At 38.1% G+C, this 27,450-nt stretch overlaps 3 protein-coding genes and 1 long non-coding RNA gene across 8 annotated transcripts; 1 reads left to right on the top strand and 3 right to left on the bottom strand.

Moving 5' to 3' along the window:
• Window positions 1-1,568: 1,568 nt before the first annotated feature.
• On the bottom strand, window positions 1,569-6,289 carry LOC103929644 (protein EARLY FLOWERING 3). Its single transcript, XM_009338868.3, has 4 exons — window positions 5,772-6,289; window positions 4,625-5,391; window positions 3,071-3,122; window positions 1,569-2,930 (listed from the first exon to the last, which is right to left on the bottom strand). Exons 1-4 carry the CDS (start codon window positions 5,949-5,951, stop codon window positions 1,905-1,907), a joined length of 2,025 nt encoding a protein of 674 aa, XP_009337143.2. The 5' UTR covers window positions 5,952-6,289; the 3' UTR covers window positions 1,569-1,904.
• A 4,146-nt stretch (window positions 6,290-10,435) lies between these two features.
• Window positions 10,436-15,490, bottom strand: LOC125479202. 4 transcript variants are annotated; one of them, XR_007259880.1, is made up of 4 exons: window positions 15,010-15,490; window positions 14,807-14,931; window positions 14,480-14,668; window positions 13,729-14,374 (listed from the first exon to the last, which is right to left on the bottom strand). It is a non-coding gene; the product is annotated as an uncharacterized LOC125479202 (long non-coding RNA). The 4 variants fall into 4 exon arrangements; XR_007259881.1 differs by lacking the exons at window positions 13,729-14,374; window positions 14,480-14,668 and adding an exon at window positions 10,436-11,320; XR_007259879.1 differs by having other exon boundaries at window positions 13,729-14,668.
• Window positions 15,491-16,683: 1,193 nt separating this feature from the next.
• LOC103929643 lies at window positions 16,684-20,555 on the top strand. Of its 2 annotated transcripts, none has more exons than XM_009338867.3 (10): window positions 16,684-16,845; window positions 17,116-17,291; window positions 17,872-18,003; window positions 18,084-18,134; window positions 18,623-18,719; window positions 19,033-19,079; window positions 19,388-19,604; window positions 19,911-20,040; window positions 20,144-20,186; window positions 20,290-20,555. In XM_009338867.3, the coding sequence occupies exons 1-10, from the start codon at window positions 16,791-16,793 to the stop codon at window positions 20,371-20,373; spliced, it is 1,032 nt and encodes a 343-aa protein (XP_009337142.2). In that variant the 5' UTR covers window positions 16,684-16,790; the 3' UTR covers window positions 20,374-20,555. The 2 variants fall into 2 exon arrangements, with proteins under 2 accessions (XP_009337142.2, XP_048444549.1); XM_048588592.1 differs by having other exon boundaries at window positions 19,388-19,625.
• A 1,169-nt stretch (window positions 20,556-21,724) lies between these two features.
• On the bottom strand, window positions 21,725-26,265 carry LOC103929642 (clathrin interactor EPSIN 1). The gene is given in 13 exon segments (XM_048588479.1): window positions 21,725-22,076; window positions 22,079-22,144; window positions 22,596-22,983; window positions 23,228-23,478; window positions 23,938-24,083; window positions 24,365-24,625; window positions 24,732-24,877; window positions 24,999-25,082; window positions 25,204-25,282; window positions 25,406-25,485; window positions 25,904-25,955; window positions 26,053-26,100; window positions 26,226-26,265. Coding segments are annotated over 12 exon segments (1,752 nt in total). The 5' UTR covers window positions 26,094-26,100; window positions 26,226-26,265; the 3' UTR covers window positions 21,725-21,918.
• Window positions 26,266-27,450: the final 1,185 nt, after the last annotated feature.

The raw sequence follows: 27,450 nt of genomic DNA, 5'->3' as shown, positions 1-27,450 counted from the left end.
GAATTGGAGGTCCCAAATTTCAAGTATTTTTCCACGAGGAAATTCTAAATTTCTATGTTTATGAATCCAAACAAGGAAATTGGTGCATGTCAATTTATAAATTCTGACTTTTATCAAAAACCTAAGATTATTTCCCTCATCCAAATATAATATAATAGACTTTATGTAAGAGTTTTAGAGTGTCAATTACAGTTTATTAAAAATAACAAAATATGTTAAATTCAATGGATAATATGAGTGATTTGGTTGACATCTAGAATTTCATTAAGGGCTTTTGTGGGAAGAGAAGAAAGAAATTTTATAGACAATTAATACATAGATTTAGGTGTAAATAAAGTCGAGATGACCTCCATTGAGTGAGAAAGGCAAATGGAGAATGTAGCTTGATGGATAATATCAATGATTTTGTCACATCCCAGCCCTCCCTCGCAGTGATATTGTCCGCTTTGGCATTCCCCCTCTGGACTAGGTCGCAGCAGAGGGCTACCTCACGGTTTTGTCTTTGCAAGCCGCAGCTCCAAAAGGCCTCACTGAAAGGTACATGCTGGCAATGGATATATAAGGCCCAAAGACCACGCCCTCACGGGCGATGTGGGATACTACAATCCACCCCCCTTAGGGAGCCCGACGTCCTCGTCGGCACACCACGACCGTGAGTCTGGCTCTGATACCAAATTGTCACATCCCAGCCCTCCCTCGCAGTGATATTGTCCGCTTTGGCATTCCCCCTCTGGACTAGGTCGCAGCAGAGGGCTACCTCACGGTTTTGTCTTTGCAAGCCGCAGCTCCAAAAGGCCTCACTGAAAGGTACATGCTGGCAATGGATATATAAGGCCCAAAGACCACGCCCTCACGGGCGATGTGGGGTGGGGAGGTGTACAGCTCCAAGATTAAGAAAAACCATCCACACACTGCAACTGGAATGGGAAGCGGTGATTTTGCATGGAACAAAGAGGGGAATGCATGTTATATTAAGCAAATTAGGATCATAGATTACTCACAGCAGCTCAAATATCCTGAGTGGGTAGGGACTTTTACAGATGAAGAGTATTGCTACGCTGCAGTGAACTATGCAGCTTCACTTGCTGAAGAACCTGTGTTTTACTTCGGCGGCCCGGGTTTACATCCTCCTGATTGTAACTGATTATTCTAAATCCTCGGATTAGGGTGCTTAGTGGTTATTAATTATATGCTCTTTCTCAGTTAAAAAAGAAAATAAAAAGTGAAAAATTGCACGATGATTATTTTAAAGTGCTAACAGATATTACCGAGTCGAATTATAAAGTAACTTTATCGCCATCCTCACATTTTGAGGTTTCTTCGTGTTTGATGAGTACAATTTCATCGTGCTATAAGGTTTGGTCTTTCAACAGGACATCTGTTCTTTCTTACACGATAGACGCGTCGAGCAAAGTCTTGTTTTTGCCTAGTTTTATTCAACCTTGATCCTAGGAAGCTTAAATTTAAGTTTTAAGTATTCAAAGTCCAAGGCTTTGATTATAATGTGGTCAAAAATATCATATTCGAAGAACAGCAAATATATGGTATAATTTATGGGAAGATAAACCTGTCTTAAGCTTTGATTATATTCTAGTTAACAACAATCAGATACTCAAAAATGGACAATTACACCTTTTACCCGAAAATAGCAAATGCCATTGCTACCTATATTCCCAATATAACATAATACAAGAGATAACATCTCGCATACTCAGATTACACAGCTCTGGTTGTGACTCATCCAGAGGTGTGTATATATATATATATATATATATATATGATATACATATATGAACATACATTCACAAGACCGAGACAAGTGAAAGAAAAAACTCGTTGCACAATATCATTCCGAAAATGGTACATGAGGAAGTGACCGAACCACGCCAACTAGAGAAAATCAGCTAGGTTGAATCCTGCTGCTTTCTCTCTGCTTGTATGGACTGGAAAATTCGAGCAGCTGATGCAGTTGCAGTTCTAGGATTGTGAGGCACAACTTTTATCGCCCGCGTTGGCTGGTCTGTATCGTGAGATTGGGGAACTCCGTCTGGAATGACCGGAACCATAGGAAGTAGTTGGAGAGCATCGCTTCCTTCAGCATTTTGATTTGTCCTCACTGGTGCTCTGTCGCCTGTACTATTTGCAGTACTTCCTTGTAACCCACTGTCATTAGATGGCTGAAACTTTTTGGCATGGGGAATAGTGACATTTTTCCGGGATGGCATGTTGCACGAGCTTTGATGCTGCAAATTGGAGTTTGTACCCCCTCCCGATGACTGATCGGTGTGACCATGTGAACCAGGTCCAGCAAACCAATGCATTTGCTCAACAGGTGAGGTCGACATGGCTGGATTCGTAACAGACATGCCATATGGAGGAAAGTAAGTGTGACCTAGTGAGGGGGGGGCAGAAAGAACACCCATTCCTTGATGATGAGAAGATGGAACCCCGTAAGTTGGCTTAACAAAGTTGCCCACCATGGGAATTGAGCCGAAAGGTCCACATCCTCCACAAACTGCTCCCATATATCCTGGTCCATTATACGGCTTGTATACAAGTCCTTCCGAGGGTGACATTACCGGAATTAACAACTGATGTCCAGGTGATTGATGGAAACACCAAGGATTGGCTTTATTATCAGTAGCCACAGGTGTTGGCTGTGGGTTTCCTAAATATGGCCCATTATTTGAAGTCTGACTACCATTTCTCACAGAAGAATGAGATGTTTTCCCTACTGCGTTTTCCGCAGAACATTCCATTTTGTTGTTTGGCTCCTCAGGCTCGTGTTTGCGCTTTACAACATGTAAAAGTGGCTTTACAACATACTCCGATGAGAGTTTTTTTGCCGGAGAGCCCCTTAAAGTAGATGTGCCCAGAAAAGCAGTATCTTCAAGCAAAAGATGTGGAGATCCAGCAATCAGTCGTTGGACCTGTTCAAAAGAAAATTTCATTAAGCTAATTCTTCCAACCTAAGTCAATATATACATACACACACACACACACACACACATATATATATATATCCTCAACACAAGGAAATCAAACAGAATCGATCCATTTAGGGTCTTACCTTAATGAGTCTATGCAACTCAAATACTTGAACTGCAAACAATCTTTGCTGACTGTAGAAAGTAAGAAGAGTCGGGTCAAAAACATAGTTGCACAATACACAACAAATCATATGAAGCTTGGAGAATCACAAAAACAAAAGAAAACCAATATGAGAAAACACAACAATAAACTGGACAGAAACGAAAATTGGGCACTTGACAGAATCATTTGTACTAAAACAATCCCCCACTGTGGATTATTGGATTAGATTCATCAGAACAGAAATAGAAACTCACATTATTTAAGAGAGAACAGAAAAAGGACTACGTGCTTTAATCACAAAATGTATGCTTACCCGTGAAAATCACCATAGCCCATTAACCCCACCTGACCAACCCCAAGGTAATCCTTAGACGTGATATTGATCAGGATTGTGGACAAATATGACATTTACCAAACATGGGAAGGAAACATCTTAAGGATGGATGCAGTAAATTGCACATCAGAAATTATAAACAACGAAGCACTTCAGAGCAATAAAACTAATAATGGATAAAAAAAATAACTTCAAAATTATCTTCAGAGCAATTAGAACGAAAGCTAAATGCTATAATGGATTCCAAAACATAGCAAATATCAGTGACATAAATCATTTAGATGTCTGCAAATCTCCTTTCTTTAACATAAAAACAGCCTGAAATTTGTAATGTTCAATTAAAATCATAAAACAATTTTGCAAACTAAAGCTTTCTGATTCACATGGAAATAATTACATTTCTTAATGAAAAATAAAAGAGCGTGTAATGATTAGAACCCATATATAGGGGAAACTCTCATATCCTATAAAGCATATAAAACGACAACGTAAACCCCAACCTAATAAGATTTTCCAACACACCACGTCAAAATACTACATAAGAGATGTAATCCTCCTCATCACCATGCCCACCACCATATCAACTATATTGTCAAATATAGTCCAAGATCCACAAAATGTAGTCCCAAGGACAACCCTTCATCACTTGTTCCCCTTTTTGCTCCCAGCCCTCAAGTGCCATGAAGGGAAATCTTTTCATAGTGAACAAGGAAACCCCCAAAAGCATCACCAAACCGAGACAGGAATACACCCGACAGGCAGATACAAAAAGGCAACGAATAATGAGATGATCCGCTGTCTCAGAGGCCATGTTGCACAAGGTAACTCTATTAAGATGTACTTTTCCCTGCTGTAAGATGATTCATATCCAGTGTTAGTTATTGAGGGCCTTATAAAACAAAATAATTCCACTTTAGAAGGAATCCCGGACTCTGCACTATGGAATCTCACCTCCCTTCAAAGTTGCCGTTCTAATAAAACTTATTCAATGTTCCTAATGGTTAAATAAATAATAGTCTAAACCAGCGACGTGGAAGAAAAAAGTAACGCAAAGCATAAGTACATAAATATTCAATAAAACGAAGATATTATGACGCCAAAGGCTTCATATACTGCATACTGGGAAAAAGGTGAACTTCAAAATTTTTAGCGCAAAGTAACAACTGAATTGAACTACTGGAGAAAATAGAGACTTACTTGACAATTGCTTTTCTTGCCGTCCAGAAATGTTTCTGGCCTATTATTCCTACAACGTCATCAGGAGAGATGTCCATGCCGGATATAGAATCCACCATGGAGGTCTCTGAGACATCGTCACTTTTGTCTACATGTCCCATTTGAGGTGAAATACACGCTGTGTCTCCACGGTATTCACTGTCATTATCAGGCTCATTTGGACTGCTAGGATCCGCCCTGGAACAAGAAACACTTCTTTCCCTGGAAACAGTTCCCTTCTCTACATCCCTTGAAGACTCAACAAGACCATCACCTTGTCCAGTGACGTTTGGCCGTGATCCAGATCTGGACTCTTGTTGTAAGCAAGCATCACTCTCAGCTAACCTGTTGAATCTCGGAACTGAACATTCTGCATCCTCTTGATTTGGTGATGCATTTACTTCTCGTCTTAAATTCAGAGTTGGGGAGCTTATTTGTTTTGGATCCTTCTTCGCCACATTTTTTACTTTTACTAAATGGCCAGAAGGAGGTGAGCTGATGGGAGTAAGTTTTTCCTTGTCACTAACAATTTGAGTTTTACTATGACCAAGACCCATCCTTGATTGAACAAACTCAGGAACACTAAAATCATCTTCATCTCCGATCTTCCTTGTTAGGTTGGTTTGTTCAAAGGGCAAGTTCACATTTGCTCGGTCAGACTGGCGACCATGCAACATCTCAGCCTGATGAGTAGGTGTAGATGGATGACCATGAAGTGGAAAAGGCAAATTTCCATCCGAACGACTCCCCTGGAAACATAAATTGTTCCCAAAATTCAGATATGCGATAATCATTTTCTGTTCAGTACTAAACAAGCTTGCAACACTAACACACCATTACTTTTCCCTTCTAAAATCAGCATGCTGCAAATATTAGCTATATTGGCAGTTTTTAAAATTTTTTGGACTGAATTAATAAGCATTAGAACATAACTTATAGACATAGTAACATGTAAAACTACTGGATATAGCATAAAACAAAATTTATAGTTATCTACTACAAAAAAATTAAATCCACATCCTGAGAAAAATTCATAACCTAACTACTTGGTTAAAAGAATAACACATCAAAAATAGTCCCAAATAAACCATAAATAAGAAACAGTAAGCACAAATTATGATTAAATAACCTGGTTATTTGAATTAAGAGGCAGCACTCCAGGATTGAACCTCTGAGATGGGATGCTCAGCTGCTCATAGAGGGCCATCTTGTTCCTTGGAGGAGCTCTTGGTCCTCCTTTATCTGCATCATTCACATGGAGCCTCGGAAACATAGGCCCCATAACCTTCTCCTCGTTCCCTCTCTTCATATTTCAACACCAACACTCCAAACCCAAAGGGCAAAAAACCGATTTTTACATTCGATTTTCCAAAACCCACTTGAAAATTACTCCAAAAACAGCTCCTTTGTCAAAGGATTTGAAAAAATCTAAAGGTAGATAGCTAAAAAGCCTTCACCTTTCCGTAAAAGATCGAATTCCAGAAGAACCCAGAAGCGGAAACCAGGTTTCCAAAAGCTGAAAACAGACCAGCTGATCAGAACCCAGAAAGGGAAGCTCGAAATCAGGTAGAACCCAGATGTCAAAATTCACAGAAAATGTTAGAAAAAATGAGAGATTTCTGGATTATCCCAGCTGAGGGGGGAAAAAGGGACTTGGGAAGTGAAAACTAATGGAGGAACGAACTCAGAGCGTGAGTTGTGGAAAAGAAGGGATAGGAACAAAAGCAGAGCCAAGAAACAGATTGGGGTTTGAGGGCTCAGAGAGAGGAGAGAGAAAACATGGAGAGAGAGAAGGCAAAGCTTAATTCAGGGATTCCGCAAGGAGAGAGAGATGATGAAAAGGGAAAGTGAAAAGTGCGGGGTTTGTTGGGCCCCTTGTTTGGCTTAAAGGCTATAGATTGCTAGAAGGGAAAAAAAACTCCACTTTTTATTATTATTGCCTTGTCTTGCCTTTTTATTCTTGTCCTTGCCATTACCAACTCGGTATTTTTTTGGTAAATTACAAAAAACTACTTCGACTATTAGCTCAATCACAGTTTTTATTTTAATGTCATATTTTATCTTCTAATTTGTTGCAATGTTATACGTTCCGTTAGTTTATCTTTCAATTCCTTTGTTAAATGCTGACGTGATTTGAGATAGGACATACTTTCTATTAAAAATTGAATTAAATATTAAAAAAATTAAAATACAATTATTTAAATATTTTTATAAAAATAATGTGGGACCCACCCACCTTCTTCCTCCCCCACCCCCACCCTTCCCACCGTGACTTTCCCTTGCACTCATCAGCCCAACTCAATTGTCTTCTCCACCCAGCCACCCTTGCCAAATTCCAGTCAAGTCTCCGCCATCTACACTATAATCAAGCCATTCCCTTCCATGCCCGTCCTCCCCTACGCCCCCCTCCGTTGCCGCACTTGGCGCTCCGTCCTCAACCCCTTCTCCACCGTGGATTACACTGCCAAGATCTGGATATGGCTTTTCTGCTTCACCTGCAACCACTTCCCTCCCTACTACACCTCCATCTCCGACGAGAACCTCCCCGCCGAGCTCTTCCCCTAGGTACGCCACCATTGAGTACAACTCGTCCATCGAAAAACCCACCTTACCTCCAGTCTTTATTTTCATCGTCAACACCTGCATGGTCGAGGAGGAGCTATCAGTTTCTCAAGTCTGCTCTGTCTCAGTCTCTTAGTCTTCATCCCTCGTATTTGGAGATAAGGGAGTAGGCGAGTGATGGGGGATGGGGTGATGGGGGATTTTTAGGTTAGGGAAAGGAGATTTTTGGGAGAAGAGGGAAGGATTAGGGAGGACTGACGACGATAAATAAAGGCGAGGGCGAAGGAGAGTCACGGTGGAGAAGGGTTGGGGGGGACGGGTTAGGATAGGAAGAAGGTGGGTGGGTCCCACATTAGTTTTATAAAAATATTTAGATAATTGTATTTTAATTTTTTTTAATAGTTAATTAATTTTTTAATAAAAATTGGGTCCCGTCTCAAGTTACGTCAGCATTTAACTGAGGAATTGACAGACAAACTAACGAAAGGTATGACATTGCAACAAGTTCGAAGACAATGTATGACATTGAAATGTTTTAAAGATGAGGTATGAAACTGTAGTTGACCCAATAGTTGATGTAGTTTTTTATAATTTATTCTTTTTTTTCATTTTATTTAGGAGAGTATTTAATTGGAATTTTAAAAGATTTAATTTTTAAAAAGAATTCATAAACATTCAAGTAGGATTTTAAAGGAGTTTCTAATATTTTGCATGTATTCAATTAACAATTGATTTTAAGGGATTTTAAAAAGTTAGGACCTATGAAACAAATAGAGAGACTTTGTAGTGTATTTTGAGACCAACTCCAACCCTTGGAGTAAGTTCTAAATTTTTTTCTTCTATTCCCCTCATTTCATTCCAACCCTTGTTCTAAAATGGGGTTATGTCTTAAAATGAAAAAAAAAAAAAAAAAAAAAGGCCAGATTTAGGCCAAATTTTAGGTCAAGGTTAGTGGTGGAGTCCACATGTGAGAGTGAAAAACGAGATGTGAAGCCCAGTTACCCAAGACCCACGCTTGGATGCGCTGGTACGCACTAGTTAGCAATAGTCCAACACCAGCCAGACCCCACCCACGTGGGCATGTCCCTATCTTGTATGCCACAACAATGAGTCCAACAGCTTTTTTTTTTTCTGATACAACAGTCACAATTCAAATGGACCAATGATCCAGATTTATATATATTTTTTGTTTTATATTTATAATTTCATTGAATCCAACTGCTGATATCTAATATGATTAAATCCAATGATATAAAAAAAGATCTAACAGCTCAAATTTAAATATAACGGCTAAAATAATTAAAAATTTTATTTAACTCAAAATTCAACCAAATTTAGTGATTTTTCAATATTTATCGGAATCTAATTTTTTTTTTTTTATGTTAAAATGTTCATAAAATTAAATTAGGATGGTGTACATAATTTTTTTTTTTTAATTAGCCCAATTTTATTCTTTAATAATAACCTCGGGCTAAAAATTTTAGGCCAAAAAGGTTGGAGCAGAAAAACTGATTTTGAGTTAAAACCTAAATTTTCTAAGCTAAAAATTTTAGGTTTTATTCTAAGGATTGGAGATGGTCTAAGCATTCTTAGCTCTCATATCTCCTCGAAATTTGAGGAAGTTCACTCAAAGTATACCTAGCATCTCTAGAAATGAATTAAATTCCATCAAAACTTATGGATTCATAAATCCAGTATTCCTCAAAATCATTGAATACACCCCTTAATTTCTCTTCTCAAAGACTGATCTTTTGGTCTTTGAAAGCCTAAATTTATTTAATTTTGAGTATTATTCCTTAATTTTGTCTCATGGGTAAAATAAATAGTACGAACAACTTGAGCTACAAATCCTTTACATTCACAATATAAATTTAAAATCTCAATCTCTTTTAACAATTTGTAAGCATTTGTATTAATATTCATTTTCATTATACAAGTAATAACATGGAAGGGGAGAATTTGTAATACACTTTTTTTAGTATATAACAAAATAATGATATAAATAAGCATTTTCGGTCGAAAATATTTTTGTTCACCCCTCTAAAGTAAGAGGATGCTGTCATTTTATTTATTACTGTTAAATATGTTTGATGTAATCGATTTACTACACAAAACTCAAAAATTTAAACTAATTCAATAGTAATTAACATGCTCATTACCACTTTAAAACGGTGAGCAAACATACACCTTTTTTAAAGTAATTTGCAATAGAGTACTTGATGATATTTAAAATAGGGAATATTTTTCCTCATCATCATTTAGTGTAGTGTATGTTCATCACCCTATTTATCACTGTTAGATAAGTTTGAATTTCGAGATTTCGTGTAGTGGATAAGCACAAATCTCAAAATTCAAACTCATCTAACGGTGATAAATAGAGTGGTGAGCATACACTACACTAAATAATAGTGAACAAAAATACACTCATTTAAAATAAGCAAAACAAGGTAAATTAGAGTTGAGTCAATTTTGTACTTTTTGATCCGACGTGTAGCTGCCACGTATCATTTTCTTCTGTTGTGGGATCTAAGTGGCTTCAAATCCTCTGTACGGGATACTAGTACCAAAAAAATATCCACCTCTAATATTTTGACACATGTTCACTTAACTCTTTAATCCAACAGTGTTAAAGTAAAATTAAAAAAAAGTAAAATACCAAAAAACCCAGGATACCTCTCCACCCACCCCGACTACTTCAGCCGCCGGAATACAACATGTTCACTTAACTCTTTCAAACAATACAACATCAGGGAAAGTTGCCAGCGGCGGAGTCGAGTGGTTGACGGGGTTGTGGCCGTCGATGCGTCTGGAGTTTTTGGTTCTTTTCGGTTTCCTGTTTTAATAGTTTTTTTTTTTTTTTAATTTTTTGTTTAAGTCAACGCCGTTAGGTTGGATGGTTATGTGCTTGGACACGTGTCGAAACTTTAGTGGTGGGCACTTTTTAGGAACTAATATCTGGCACAGAGGATTCGAAGTCGGTCTAAATGGCGAACAGGTTGGCAAGCAGACACACATAAAGCTTGATTCGGTAAAATCTGGTGTTGTCATGCCCCACACACACACACACACACACACAACTTTATGAGATAAAATGGAGTCGTCGTGGATAAACGATCACAACACAAAAACACGTCACCATCAATTTCGATCCATACAAATTATATACATCACACTTTTTTTTTGCTTTTTCTTTTGTTCGTATATGTATATAAAGATAGGATCAAGAAATAATGATTTTGACAGACAGTTTTATATATTCTTTTGAACCGTTAGATTACATAACATGCAATGGTCCTCATTTAGCGAGTAATGACATGAATGCTTACGCTTAAAAATATAAGGTACAAAGACTAGTACAGTCAACCGTTGGTGGGCTCAGAATAAAAAGCTTTAAGTAATAGACAACAAGATTTAAGTAGTTCATCCTAAAAAATGGGCTATATCCACTGTAATGCTCAATACATATTTAATATGGACTGCAAGAAGTGCTGTATAAAAGTATAATGTTTCTGTTTTCTTGAGTGTCTAACTGCTTATAAGAGCTACTCATCACTCTTATATAGGCCCTCAGTGAGCCCCAAAAAGTCCTGGCTTATTGAATACTTCACTTTTATATCATTAAATGAATCAAACTCGTAGACATGTCTTGTTGGCTACTCCTTTGTCTTTTAATTGACACGCGAAAAGGAAGTGACATTTGCTTAGGTCTAGTTGCAAAGTTTCATGGTAGAACATGTATCAAGCGACTCGCTCAGCATTGAAGAGCCTAGGAAACACCACCTTGAGTGTTTGGTTTGACACTCTTTATGTCCCTTCACATGTCTCTGCTCTTGTTTGACATGCCCCAATCCTGATATCCCCAAATACCAGGATAGGCACGTGCTGGCCGACACCCGAGGTTGACAAATCCATCTTAACATGCATGCAAATAAAATATGTAATTAGAAAGAGATACACCAATACAAAACCGTGTTCAGAGAATAAAACTAATCAAGAATAATGAGAAAGAATTATTATAGAAAGGTATGAACAAAGGAATTGGTCCTACACTGAGAAGACTTGAAGATACCTATGCGGAAGTGTCCTGACGCCAGGATTGTGTTCCTCGATTCTCTCCTAAGGGGGCGCAAAACAAATGGTGAGTGGACCAAAGTTTATAATAATAATACTAATAATAAGAAAACAATTTTCTTTATGAACATACTAACCCCCTGGTTTGAAAACACATATAGAGTACTACATAGTAGGTTTTCTGAAAACTTTAACATGCCATGAAAACATTCATAAAACATTTACGTGTAAAACAATGCTCAATAGTGGTGATATCGTTTGTGACAGCCCGTCCCAGAAACATTTTAACGTACGTGTGAAAAGACAATATTGCCCCTAGTGCGTTCTCTTTTCGTGTTGTGGTTGTATTGGGTTTTTGTTGGCTTGTTGTGAGCCACACACACACTAACCTACACCTACACATTTTCCCTACCCTGTACCCCCTATCCCATGCCCAGTTCCCTTCCCCATTCCTTCCCTTTTTCTTTGAAAACGTACGGACACACACACAAGCACACTAAACCTCCACAGATCGAAGGAACTAAGTACATATTCGAGCTCGTGAGACTCGTACGAGTCCAACCATACCATTTTCAGGTAAGAACTCCAACGTTTTCACGTCGATTTCACAATGTCCGATTTGGGGTACTATTCATGCACACGTGATTTCTCACGTTTTAGGGAAAATGAAACTTGTAGATAGCTTGGTAAGGTTCCAAGGAGGCTCGGAGTAGTTCGTTTGAGGGAATTGGACGTCGGGATCGTTGGTTTCGAAGTTGGCCGGAGTTGGTTCATTTTTTTCAGGTGAGAATTCGTGGTTTTTAGCCCTTAAAAGTTGTATGGTTATGTTCTTCTAGTTCTAAGCTTCAATTTGGTACCTAAATCGTGGAATTTGGTTGAGAAACGACAGAGATATCGAAGTTTAAAGATTTTCCAGTTTTCCGGCGCCGGCGACGTCGCCAGAGGTTCGTCGGGGAAGGAGACGGAATATTCTGTCAAGTTTGACGGAATATTCCTGACGCCATTGACGGAATCCGTTAGAATTAACGGAATATTCCTAACGGCGTCAGTTGACGCCGTCAGTGTGCCAGGCACGTGCCTGCGCGTGGCCGGTGCGTGGGGGCGCGTGCGGCGGTGAAAAATTTTTCTAAAAATTTGTGGTTGTTCGTGAGGTTGAGTAGATCACGTTGGTGTATTCATACACCCCATTTAAGCAATGTATGAGAAGTTATTTCGAAAGTTTGGTTATGTGTTTTAAAATTAACGTTTTTATAGTTATTTCGCATATAGGTGAAACATATCCCGAGGACGAGCGTGGTCACTCGAGGCAGGGGGGCTACGACCCTTCCACTTATCAGTGAGTGGGCTTTTGGTTTTCCGTATATACCTATATACTTATATTTATCCCAGAAATTGAATTAAATGTTTATTAGTTATATGTCATGCATTATGTTATCGTCATTTATGCATTATTGGTTGCATTATTGGGCATATATATTTATATACATATGCATATTTGGTGTTGTGGATGCACAGGTAAGTGTCAGGTAAGTGTATTCATGTTTACTTTTAAATGATGATTCAAGATACTTAGAGAGCTCATAACCTGCACCCCCGGTGTTAGTGCTCCCGCCCAGAGTAGGGCACAGTCCTTCACGTGTTGTTCACCTCCCGCACCACACGCTCAGCTTGGATCCAAGTTAGGTGCACAGTCCTGTTGTACAGACCACTTTAGGTGGTTCCGACTTGTAGGTGACCCGCGATTATTCGCACAGCCTTCACGTGATCGTAGCACTAGAGCGTTTATATGTATTACACCCAGGCCTGTCGTACAGACCACTTTAGGTGGTTCCGACTCGTGGGCAGGTTTAGTTATTGTGATTGAGATCTGAGCTCTAGATGCAGCCGTACAGGTCACGTTAGGTGACTCCGGCTGCCAGATTACATGTTATTGATGTGATTTATACCTGAGCACTTGCATTTCATTTTGAGGTTCAGACATGGCATATTCTTGAGCATGATTGGCATATCTATATATACGTACATATGTTTATTTTCTGGGAAGTATACAGGTTTTACGGCGAGGGGTTAGAATCTTGTTTTGAAATGGTTTTTGAAAAGCTTTGTTTTTGCCCACTCACGCTTTTGTTTTGCGCCCCTCCAGGTTCTAGCTAGCTAGCAAGTTTGGTGGTTTCCCAGAGGGCTTTCCCGGCATTTCTGACAGACGATCACCAGCGTAGGGCCACCTTCGGGTGTATTATTGTCGCATCTATTCCTTTTGGATTGCTTTAGGCGTTTTGGCTCTGAACTTAACGTCTCACTTACGCTAGCACTTACTACTTCTACCTTATGTATGCTAGTTTTTAATTATTCGTACTTTTATGTTACTATTTTATTAGCTTCCGCACTGTGCACATGGTTACATCACCTTCGCGTGACGGCCAGCACGCCCTGGCCTCAGTCGGGGTGTGTCATCGTTGCCCGAAGGCCAATCCATAAATCTCATCAATGATGTACTCAACTAGGGGTATTATAGTGGCTCGAAGGCATAACCATCACCCGAAGCTGAATCTATATGACACTGCCTGAAGGTGAAGCTATACGACGCCAGAGAAGAAATATACATACATACATACATACATATACATATATATATATATACATAACGCACCGACACTAGCCACGGGCTAGTGAAGCTGGGAGTATGTCATAAATCTCATCAACTGTGTCTTATGGCCATAGACGTCTGCATACTTGGTTGTGTGTATGTGCTGCATGATAAGCCACTAGATAAGCATTGAAAGCGTATCTCAAAAATATCATATCAAATCCGGAGCTCAAAAGCTCAAAGCCTGATCTCATAAATCCATGATAATTCATATTCGTAAATCCATAGAATTTCATATACGAAAATCCAATAATTCATAACCTTTCGTAAAACGTAAACTTGATAAATCATAAATAATGCATAAAACATAAAATCATGAAATCATGTTCTTTGTGAAAGCAAGCCTAATATTTTATAAAAACATGCAAGTTAAGAAGGGGTTCACTCATAGTATTCCATTGCAAGGGAGCAACTCGAACCAGGGAAAAGGGTGTCACTTCCCACCGACGCACCTAAACACAAATAGAGACCATTTAATACAACTCTGCTAAAACTATAGAGTTTGGAAAAACAGATAGCGGATTTGGATTCGGCACGTTAAAAAACTAAGGAGGGACCTTGGGTTTTCCCCACGCTCCGCCACGGGCGGCGGCCTAGGAGGCCATGTGCCACCGTACGTGTCGAGATGGGTTGCCGGAAAAGTCATTGTTTGCCGATGCCGCATAGTACTTCCGACGGAGGCACGTGTGCTCCAAGCGTCGATTACTACAGCACCACGCACAGCCCACGCGCTCGCAAGTACAGGCCTACTCGCCATCCTCGCGAAGCCAGAAATTTCAGATTTTCTTCCCAACTTTAAGAGCTAATTTCTAGTTCGATACTTAATCAAATTTGATGATTCAAAAGCCATTTTGAAATTAGAAATGTAGAGAATAAGACTATACCTATTGGGGGTTGAGTCAACATCGGCGTTAGCAGAAAAATGGATATGAAGAAGGTTAGATGGCCACGGATCTTGGGTTTCCCAAAATTTTAGGGAAGTCATCCCTTCGTCTCACAGCTTCTAACCCTATCAAAATGCATCCAAACCTTGAGATCATTCACTAGCAATAAGAAAGGTAAGGGAAAGAAAGGTCCTAACGCTTACCTTAGTCAGGATTCATGGAAACTTGTCGGAAATTCAATTCTAAAACAGAGCTCTATTTGAGCTCTAAGGCACAATTCCAGTAACCCAAACTTGGGGTTAGGTTCATAGGGGTGAGATGATGGTAAATCTAGTGGTGTGATGATTTGGGTTCGCCAGTAGGATGAATGTGTTGTGTGGTGGTGGTGATGTCTCGATGGTGATTTACTGAGAGATATAAGGGATACTGTGATGAGAGGGAGAGATAGTGGTCTTGTCTCAGTCACGAATTTAGGATGAGGGTTGCTTGAGAGTGATGTTTGCCAGAGTGATAAAGTGGTTTGTGGTGGTGGTGGTTTTGGATGTACAGAGAAAGAGATGAGAGCTGGGGTGAGGGGGACAAGGCACGAAAATGGCAGAAAAATGAGAGAGATAGAGGGTTCGAGAGAGTCGGAGAGATTGAGGGAGGGAATGACACGGAGAAGAAGGAGAAATGAGGTGTGGGCCATACGGCTCACAAAACAATACACACACAAAAATATCTTCTGAGACGTAAAATTATTATAATGCCCAAATGTTTCGAATTCTGTAAAATCTTCGTTTTAGCTCCAAATTCAATTTCGCTTACACCCACACGCTCGTAGTGATGAGTTCTACAAAGATACACCAAGGAAAAGAGCCTTACGCAACACGACACAGCGGTCAACAAAAGTCAATATTTTTGCCTCAAAGGGCATTTTCTTAAATTCACGTTGTAAAATTATAAAAACATCGTGCGGACAATTTTTATCAGATACTATTTGAGTGCCAAAAGCAACATCCCGTTTTCTATGAACGGAGCCCGTCTTGTTTTGTAAGCCATGGTTTGCCTCACTTTGCGTGAGCTGAGTTCGCCTCGTTTTACGTGCTTCGCGACCGGTAACACCCATGTTTTTTTACAAAAATGCAAATTTTTTATTTTTGCAAAAACTTTTTAAAGAAATTGAAAGCAATTTTATGGTTTATTAAGCAATAAATGTATATCTAGTAGAATATTTAAGCCGAAAACTAAAAAAATATGTGAAAAATATATAGTGAGGCCCATAAAATTGTCAAATGGGGTTCTACACTTAAGAATCTCAACGGAAAGTCTCACCTTAATTTTCAAAACTTCACAATGAGGCGAAGGTGAAAATAGATAGATTAATCGGTGATTTATGTACAAATTTACAAAGGTGGCTGAAAGGTAAGGTGAACAAGACATGCACTTTGACATCAAACTCAAATCCTACGAGAATCAGATTTAAGAAATGTTCACTTATAAATAAGAGAGATACTACTTAAATATATTCATACATGCTCAACAATAAGTACGCCCGTGAGATCGGGTACACGTAAGAGTTTTGTTTAGCCCTCGTTTGGTTTTTAAGATCGGAAAAGACATAAAAGTAAATTACAACATCGAAATGTATACTTAAAAGGGTTTTTTATTAAGGAAAACTAATGAAAATAACTTGAAAACTTTGAGTTTTAACGATAAGGATAAAATAAAGGGTAAAATGAATAATATTAGGATTGACTTTTTAATGTAAAAATATGATTTTTCGTTGAGTAACCAAAGTCGGAGCTTTTGATAAAGTTCCATTTTTTATCAAAAGAGAACGGGTCGGGTTTACCAAAATGGATGTCGGCTCTCCATTTCCGCAGAAGAAAAACGTAAAAGAAAATGAAATGGGGGGCGTAAACATAATTTGGTGAAGCGGGAGACAATCAGGGTTCGTTGGTTTGGAGGCAAAATTAAAGATTGGCGTGGATGGTCCGATCGCATGGCCTCTGTACCTCCTCCTTTACAGACTCACCTTCCTCTCTCGCCTGGCCCAGGTCTGTCTTCTCCAATCCAATCCAATCCCCCAATTACCCTTTCTCAATTTTTAATTTCAATTTTGTGTTTCTATTGCTTTTGGTCTGTTTGGTTGCCGGGAAAATGCGGGAAAGAAAAATTACCTGCAAAATGTTGAATCTTTGGATGATTGATTGGCGTATCTGTGTCGCCCTAAATAGTTGTGAATTGGGGTTTATGAATTTGAACTAAATTTGGTTTCTTTTTGTTTAATTTTATGTGAAACTAGCTGTTTTTTGGGTGGATTGCAGGTGAGAAACCCCTAAATCATGAAACCCAGTTGCCATTGGCTCCTATTCGTATAGTCACTCATGCATCTCAGCTGCCTGCTGAGTTCTTGCAGCCCTCAGCTGAAAGGCCATTTGTCATTGGTTTCGATTGCGAGGGAGTTGACCTCTGTCGCCATGGAACTCTCTGTATCATGCAGGTCTGTGTAATTAGTATTGTTTCTGTATTTTGTGGATATTTGTTCAGCTTCAAATTTGTGTCCAACCTGTCTCATTTATTAGATGTTTGTCTAATCTAAGCAAGGGCATATATATAGGGCCCATTTGGAACTGCTTCTGTAGGAACCACTTTTGCTTCTAGACGTTTACATTAGAAGTGCTTTTATTAGAAGTAAGTTGAAATTATTAAAAATACAAGTGCAAAATTATTAAAAATCCAAGTGCTTCCTGGAAAAACATTTGGAAGTTATCTGGAAGAGCACATAGCAGGTGCTTCTCCAGAATACGCTTATATGACTGTGAAGCGCTTTCAAGTGTTTTTAACGCCATCAAAAGCAGTCCCAAACAGGCCCATAGATTGTTAATAGCCTACTACAAAAAGTAAGTCAATAAAATACTAAGAGAAACAGTTCGTCACTTCCCAAATTGGTTGTCATTTTGCTTTCTGATTAGATTTCTTGCATTTGCCTGTATTTTTTGTTTATCTGAATATATAAAGGCAGTCTCTTGTTTGTAATTTTCTGCTTTTTTAATAAACTGGAAGTGCTTTGTTTCTGCCAGCTTGCATTTCCAGATGCTATATATCTGGTTGATGCCATTCAGGGAGGGGTGATGCTGATCAATGCCTGTAAGCCTGCACTTGAGTCTTCCTATATCACCAAAGTCATTCATGATTGCAAACGAGATAGTGAGGTATCTGATCCGTTTTATTTTCATCCCAGCTTGTACCTTACATTTTGTTGCCGTTATTGAATTTTGTTTTATTTTTTCAGGCCCTGTACTTTCAGTTTGGCATCAAGTTGAACAATGTTGTAGATACCCAGGTGAGCATCCTTTATCACTTGTTAGAAATTTCGACGTATTTTTTTATGTCAAATCTAACATAAAAAGAATCCTTATCCATCCTCCACCCTCTGTCCTTAGATGGAGAGAAGTTTAATCTATGGGGACTAAATCGAAATGTTGAGTTTCAGGACCTGTCCATGGTGGGCTGGCTTAGAATGACATTGACATCACTTAGAAATACATCTCTACTTTTTGTGTGTTCTCGTTTGAATTTAACCGTTTCTGATATGTGGCCTGCTTAGGTGGCCTTGAATCCTTGATAATACCTAGAAACAACTTTTTATGAGGGTTGGCCTGATAGTGGTGCTTCATTGACTTTTACTTCTGTGCCTAGTCGATCTTGAACTTTTATAAACATGTGGTTTATCCTTTTATCAGTTGTCAGAAATTGGAGCTCTCTCGCTATCTATATTTTCTTGTTAGGCATGATGGTAGATAGAATAATAATATTATTTTTGGCATTCAGATTGCTTATTCGCTGATAGAGGAGCAAGAAGGACGGAAAAAATTGCTAGATGATTATATATCATTCGTTGGCCTCCTTGCTGATCCACGCTATTGTGGTATTACATTATATATTTCGTGGTATCCGTTGAAGTTTCTGTTTGTTATCATATTTCCATATCCTTTCGGATTTACATTGATTTGATGAAAATAACCGATGCTTTTGTCTTCCAAGAGTTTAAATTAATCATAAGAATAATCTATTTAAAAGATCATTCTTCAAGTACTGGACCCACGTATTTAATGTTATCTGATTACATTCCAAAAGTTTTCTGGATGACAAAATTAGATACTGGGGACATGATGAATTGGATTGTTAGGTTTAGATCTTCCCAGTATGGCTTCAGTTTTCATTTTAGAGTTTGATTGCAGGAATATCTTATCTTGAGAAGGAAGAAGTTCGTTTCCTCCTTAGACAGGTTCGTTACAACATCATAACAATTGTTCTTGAGTTCTTTTATTATCTTTTTCTCCCTGTCTTGATTTTCCATATAAAATACATTGAAGGTTAAGTCGGTGTGATGGTAGACGGGGAAAATGATTATGAGATTACAGCCTGATGAAAAAGGTTTTGAATCACTCTGAAGTGGTTTACACTTAGATTATCAACAAAAGAGCATTGGCCATATAACTTAAATTTGCATAGTTTGATGTTGATTCATAAATTCTTTACACATCGTTTTGAAAAGGGTCTTCTGTCAATGACATTTATTTAATATACGTACAGGATCCCAACTTTTGGACCTACAGACCTTTATCTGAACAGATGGTCCGCGCAGCTGCAGATGATGTCCGCTTTCTTCTGTATATCTATTACAAGATGATGGAGAAATTGAATCAACAGTCATTATGGTCACTTGCAGTTCGTGGTGCGCTCTACTGCCGCTGTTTTTGCATCAGCGATAATAATTTTGCAGACTGGCCATCTCTCCCCCCTATTCCAGGTCTTGAATCTTCTTCAATATGTATGCCACACAACTATTACTTAAAGACTACAAAACTAGGTGAAACGTTCTGCATATAACCTAGGTTATCGAAAATGCTGAGTTATATACAAGCTTAAAGCTTTACGTATGAGGCTAGTTTGCATTATTCAAATCCAATTAATTCTGCCACTAAAAATTATGTGCATGTCGTCCATCAATCAGTGTTCGTTATGTTAATTTTTGACAGATAAGAATCCCTCCATAGTTTGCCTATACAGTGTACATATAATTGGATGTTAATTCGGATGTTATTTCTCCTAACAGATAACCTTAAAGTGGAGGGCAATGCTCCAGAGGAAGAAATCCTTTCAGTTCTTGATGTTCCTCCGGGAAAGATGGGCCGTGTCATCGGGAGAAGAGGATCTTCCATCTTGTCAATAAAAGAGTCTTGCAAGTACAATCTTCTCTCTATCTTTGTGTGTTTCTCCTTCTCCATCTGTGTTCCGCTGATCTCTTTCTTGCCTCCTACATTATATTTTTATGTTATTATTTTACAGTGCTGAAATTTTCATGGGAAGCGATAAGGGTCCGCCGGATAAGGTCAGTCCATCGAATCTACATGATTTAGAATAGTTGTTCGAAGTAGACCCAAAAAATTGATCGAAGTTTGTGGTGTCTATTTTTTTTTCTCCCCGGAATGCAGGTGTTCATCATCGGACCAGTGAAGCAGGTGAGGAAAGCAGAAGCCATGTTAAGGGGGAAGATGATGGACGTGCAGTACTACTAGAAACCCATAAAACAAAAACGTTTATGATGTTGTCCTCTTCAACCCTTTATGTAAAATAAATAAAAATACAATCTAATAATTTCCAGCTGCTATATGTCATTATATAATTGGAGGGATACTCGGGAAAAAAAAAAAATTCATTCTAATATATAATGATATGTGATGTATCGTCTTGTGCTCCAGTTACACTCCACACACAATGCCCTGACATCTAAATCGATTGATAAAGGAATGTAAAACTAAGGGCGTAGAGACAATTATGACTAAGGCATGTTTGGTAGGAATTGCTTGTTTAGAAGCTAAAGTAGATTAGATGAAGGAATGTAAAACTAAGGGAGGAGACAATTAAGATTAAGGCATGTTTGGTAGCAATTGCTTATTTAGGACCTAAATTAAAGCACTTGCCTAATGTTGCACGTACAAGTGCTTATACAGGAAAGCACTGGATTGTTTACAGAAACTTAGAAAGTCTTGCAAGTGCAATTCTCCCTGTGTGTAACTGTCAGGATGTTCGGCAGTTCACGTTCTGAACAGGAATACAAGAATTGCCAACAGGATCATCCCCGGATCCATTTGGTGAGGGTTCTGTAAATGGTGTTGTTCATTGTACATCGTGTGAACAGTTTTTGTCAGATACTATTTATATTTAATTTTAAATAAAATATTTAAAATAAATTTTAACCTCATGATGTACAATAACGAATATATCCTCATAAAAAAGATCCGGATTCCAAAAATTGGAAGAAAAAAACTGTTCGGCTTTTTCAAAACTACTTGCTGTGACGTGAAAATAAACAACTATGAAAAAAATTAGGTAAGTATTTGATAAATTATAGTGCTAAAAGCACAAAACAAAAAGATGGGGTTAGAATTATTAATATGAAATTTTCATTAATTTGTATTGATGGCTTGCCTCCAATAAAATAAAATAAAATAAAAACACTTTTCAAAAAAGTGTTTTTGCATTCTGCTATTTTTTATCCATAATTTTGGAAAGAAAAAAATATAACACGTTACTTTTTCATTTACTGAATATAATTAAGATCCTAACTTTTTTAAAAAGCTGTTTTTGAAAAAATTCAAATAACCACAAACCATAAATTGTACCACGCAACAGATACCACCGAACATTGAAACAGAAATTCTGAACCCAACCACCAAACAATTCCACAAGAGTTCGGCACACCAGAGCCGAACAGAAAATTGACTTGGGGAATTCGGGGGAGCTAATAGAGACGGGTGTTCCCGTAACCATGGCAAACTGATTACGATATACTTGTTTCACGACAAAATCAACATCTAGACTACTACCATATAGTTTCACAAGATTGGAGGACTTAATCAGAGAAGCTGTTTGCAATCATCCACTGGAATTGATATTAAAACGCGTTGCAATCATCTCGATTCATATCAATACATTCCTCAAATCAGTTTTCCGCTGATGAGTACGAACACAAACCAAGCACACCAAAACACACAACTACCAATATTTTGACCGAGCAGGTAAAGAATATGTAGGCATGAAAATGGCGGAAAATAACGAAATTACTTTTGGAATCCACCGTATTGGTATTGCTGGTTGCCGCTGCTGAGACTTGAGAAGAAGTCGTCACCTATTCCTTGTGAAGATGGGAACCCCGATTTTCCAAGACCAGTCCCCGAACCCATTGCTCTTCCCATGTAATACGAAGCTGGGGGTCCTTCTCTCTTTCATCGGTTCCATCAGTCAATCCACCCACAATTCCCACGTCAGCCAGATTCACCTTCTTGGCTGCAAGTACATCAAGCAAAGGAGCAATCACAAAAGCGACCTAAACATGCATTGACGTGCAAATACGCATAATTTGAGCACACGAATAATAAAGAACCAGAGATGTGCCCCTGTATCCCACACTAATGTATATAAAACTTATGAAATAAGAACTAGCGAAGATTTATATTTGTCACTTCCACGAGAAACCCACTCGAACATTTACCCAATCAATCCACTTACCGAAAATGAATTAGACTCAAATCAATTACTCCTGACCATATATATCAAGATTACAGATAACCTTAATCCTAACACGACCCAGACACTTGTCACATTTTTAAATAAAAGACCATCTCAATTTTCCGAATCTCAACTCACAACTTGAAAATAAAGCAAAATTTAATTTCATGTACAAACAAATAAATTATGCTATGGAAGGAAATATTTGAGTTGAGACGGATATACTTACGACCAGATATATTAAGATCAATCAGTCCACGGCTAAGTGAATCGGCCCAAATGCCAGATTTCACCTGGAAATCCTTCTTGGGTGGGGTCTTCGAATCTGCTAAAGCTTGTTTCCCCACAATATTGTGGCTGCCATCATTGACAGAACTTTGGGAAGGTTCTGCAGCTGCTGAATCAGAATGAGACGTGAACGCCCCCATTATATCAGATCCATCAAAATTGTTAAGTGGAACGGTGGCAAAGGGATCAACAATGTTGGCGTTTGTTGGTGCAGCATTTGTAGACTTGGTTTCTGGCTGCATAACTGGATCGGGGGTGGCAAAAAGATCAACTGTTGAAGAAGCCGGTGGGGATAGGGTTGGTTGAGAAGCAAACAGATCAACGCCATTCTGTATAAATTAATGATAAAAGATGCTTGTTAGCAAAGAACTTCAGACCCTTTTGAGTAATAAAAAACACTTAAATGGATAACCCTAAAATCAGTCGTTTGTTTCCCAAAATCGCACAGCTAATACATTTTCACATGCTTAAGCAAAAAACTTCTTCAAAGTTTGCATAAATTATGGGGTGTGCTTTAATTTAAACCCTCTTAGTTATGGTGAACTTCACAACTGAAACATATGAATATCTGACCTGAGTTTGAGAACTTGCTCCAGTTGCTGTCTTGGGTGGTGCGGATACAAAAGTTGAGTCTGCAAATGCTCCAGATGCTGCCTGGGGTGGTGCTGCTGACACAAAATCTGCATCTGCAAACAGATCAACGTCCGATGAACTGCTGTTCATAACAGGCTTTTCTTCAGGAACAGATGCTGGAACATCTACGAAGTCATCCATCAAATTTTGTCCAAATAGATCCACTTGGTTCGAGCTTGCAACAGCAGCCTCTGTTGAAAATAATATAGTACATACTGAAATGTTAAATTATATTCAATAAATCATTCATACTATTTTAAAAACAAGAAAATACAATAATACACGTTCAGTTAAATGTCAGTGCATAATAAATATGATAGAAGAAAAAGCAGGAAAATTTACACCTACCAATAGTATAGTGATATTCATATAAAGTGTATATGTTTGAACAAATAACGTAGAACTCAACAAAAGCTGTACTATGTTCCAAGGCACAACCAGCCTTCAAAAGATCAACACGTTTAACAAATGACACAATCTTGAAAAGCATCCTCAATGGCTTCAGTACATCAATTAATGGTATAGAATTATAAAGACAAATGGCATGGAATTGATTGCAGCTAAACAACATTTGCCGATGTCTTCCCCACAGGGCTTCCTTTTAGTTTTACACTAAACTACCAACTGCACCAGAGTTCATATGTACTTACTAGTAGTAGAAGTCCCTCGCGGATCAAAATCGTCATCGTCATCAGCAATACTTGCGCTTTGCGTGTGAATTGAACTGTATGTATCAGCTTCATTTGATTTATTTGATGACTTTGACTCACTAGATGATATATCATCCTGACCTCTCCTGCAAGATAAGCATTCTGAAATTAATTTAAATACGATCACATAGCAACAAAATTATTGGGACAATATATACATGCTTCAGTCTCTCCGTATACAGAGGGCAGGGTGTGTGTGCATCTGTGAGAGAGAGCTGCATACAAAATTAGCTATTAGTGATAGAAACCATCGTATTGCAGTTCTGAGTCTCAGAAGAACCTTTTTAAGTGTTATCCAAAGCCTCTCAGTCTAAAGGCACGTTAGTTTAAGGATTGCAGCCTATCACGAACAGTAAAAATCAAATACCTGCTTCGTGTTGAGCCCTTCTTTGAAGAGCTCTCTCGATTCTCACTTTTAGCCCCACGGTGAGACCTACTAGAGCTGAACTTCTCAGTCTTGTCTTCTTCATGTCTGTCTCTATAGCTATCCCTGAAACTATCGCCAGCAGTTCCTGTACCACCCAGACCTCCATAGCGGTCACTACTCTGAAAGCTGTTATTACTATACGAGGATGAAGTTGCTGAACCTGACTTATACGTTATCCCAGTAGATGAAAGTCCAAAGTACCTAAAGTTGGCAACGTGCTAATAGTTTATAAGATGAAATCCAATCCAAAGATTTCAGAGAAGTTGAAGCAAACTTGAAAACCTAGTCGCCTGAAAAATAAGCTTACTTGTCACGATTTGCAGCAGCTTTGTTTCTAACTTCTTGTATTTTATCTTTATTATTCAGAAGGGCCACTATGTTTTCCGCCTTCTTTCTCACATTTATTCCATTATCTTTCCCACTTGGCTCAACATATTCAAAGCTTGAGAGTGACTACACCAAAAAGGAAAAAACAAAAGAGAAATAGAATGTTTTGAGCATATTCAACCATATTCTCGACTTGATAGTTGATAAACACAAAAAAAAGTTCAGGCCAGAAAGAAATAGTCCTTACTGAGATTTGGAAAGTATGTTCTATAATGTCATCAACAGCACGTTCAGATCCATGTGACACCAAATATTCTATGACAGCCAATGCCTGATGCAGAAGTTGTTTCAGACATGAAAGGGATAAAAAGGCACATGACCCAATGACGCCAAAATATACTATGCGTAGATCTCTATAAGCATATATTTGCACAGTCCAACTGAATTCTTACCTTATAAACATGACGCCAGTCTTTTCCCGTCTCACATAGTCTTGTCCATAAAACACTCATAACCATCTGACATTCCGAACTAAAAGATAACAAGAATCAGCAAGTCCGTGTAAGTACATGGTCCTTCTAGATTCCGGAAATTGGCACCATAAAAAACGATTTTAACAAAAATCCTTAACAGTTCACTGCAGTTGAAACTCACAATTTTTTAGTGGCCTGTGCAATCTCTGCCAATGCAGAGCCATGAGGACCCCAAGGTTCACTATCTGTTGCATCCAATACCTACCGTATAACAGCAATGAAACAAATTCGGTAAACTAAAAGAAAATTCAAACCGGACATAGCCACTGATCATATCATCCAGAGTTCAGCCAGTTTAGCTATTAGATTCAAAGTATAGAGTCTAAAGATAATAGCTAATGCCAACCGACCGTGGGCGTTTCAAAATTTTAGAAACCTGTTGCAGTGACCTCTCAAAGCTAAAAGACCAAAGGCATAGCTACAATTTCAGCTCAAATGTATCTACAAGGATAAAATCTAAGGCTGCAATGCTACGATAACTATTGAGGACGAAATAACAAATTTTGGTGTTTGAATCCGCCATGAATACAACAATTCGAGTTCAGATCTATAATTTTTGTTACACAATAAGAAATTCCAATGAAAAAAGTAAAATTTCGCCGAATTAACAGTAAATTACCTTCTGCTCCATCTCCGGAACCTTCAAGACCTTCAGATTCACCTCCCTCTTTCTGCACATCAAGATTAAGCAAACAAAATGTCAATTAAATTACAATTGATATCAAATAAATCGAAAAAAAAAGGAGTAAAATCGCAACAAAAACTGACATTTCTCGGACCGTTTGATCGAAGACCTTCATGAAATCCATGACGAATCTGCAAAATTCGGAAATGCGAGATCAGATTGGAAGAAGCAAAATTGCGATTGAATCAGAGCGAATCGGAGAACTTGAAGTCAAATTTTTGGAGGAATGTAAGAAGATTAAGGACGAAATAAGAACGACCTTTGAGTAGAAAGTCGAAGAGAAAGGAACGGAAAGGATTTTCAGATCTTGGCGTGCGTCGCCAGAAGAGGGGGTGAGAGAGATAAACGGGGTGGTTGTTTTGCGGTTTTTAAATTGCATACAATTGACAGATAACAGGTAAAGCCAACGAGATCCCGCGATGATGTTTGTGTGAGTTTTACTTTTTCCTTGCCAAAATATACATAAAATACTAATTTGATTTTTAATACAACGTTCTAAAAAACGTTAGGTGTTAGTTGAGTGGAGGATTGGAATCTAGCGTTTAGGCGGACTTAAGTAAATATATTATATTTCGTGTAAATAAGTGTGTGTCTATACTTAAAATATATATAGTTTTATCATAAACTACAAAATAGAATTACATATACATTATGAAGTATTGGAACATAATAAAAACATATGGGAATAAGCATATAATGTGTGTACATTTAAGTATTCAACAAGTCTCTTACAATTTATTAAAAAAACAATAAAATGCAAAATGCAAGTTTTCTATTTTGTCTAATTGAGTTGCAACCGATGCGGGTTTAGACGGGTTAGGCAGATGCTTAAGTGGTTTAGGTGGGTGCCTCAACAAATCTAGGCACCCTTTCTTAATTTTCAAACGCCTAGTCATTCATCGAAGCAGTGACTAACTATCTAGCGCTTAGGTGGGGATTTTGAAAACAGTGTATATGCTAAAAAAAAATTTGACTGTATAATAAGTTAATCATAGTAAATTAGTAAAAAATTTGAATTTAAAACCCATCGCTTATAACCATCACAAGGTAACCCAATGATTAGAATGAATTTCAAGGCATATTCTACACGACACGTCTTGAGTTCAATTTCTATCACCTGTGAATCACATGATGGTTGGGGAGGCTGAAATGCTTGTGCATATCTTCCAACCTCCAAAAGAATAGATTGAAGTCACCAGCTAGTCCCTTTTAAAAGAAACCACCAATTATAGGTAAATATCAATATACTGAAAGACTTATGTATTTCTTATTTTTAAAGAGGATTTTATTTATGGTACAAACAATACAATCATAATCGTTTATTCTCTATTTCATCATATTTAAAGGCATTCATTTAGTATTGAAGACAATTTAATCATCTACATAAATCAAACAAATTGACAATTGATGTCACTTGGTATCATAATCGTTGGTTTATTCAATACATATAAATGACTAAACAGTCTCAAAATTAAAAGAAA

Source organism: the organism of the source record quoted next, unplaced genomic scaffold (genome assembly GCF_019419815.1).
Source record: "Pyrus x bretschneideri cultivar Hongxiangsu unplaced genomic scaffold, Pyrus_bretschneideri_v1 Contig28, whole genome shotgun sequence".
NCBI classification, from domain to species: domain Eukaryota; kingdom Viridiplantae; phylum Streptophyta; class Magnoliopsida; order Rosales; family Rosaceae; genus Pyrus; species Pyrus x bretschneideri.
Note: the sequence above shows the minus strand (reverse complement) of the source record. Positions and strands in the feature narration are given on the sequence as shown.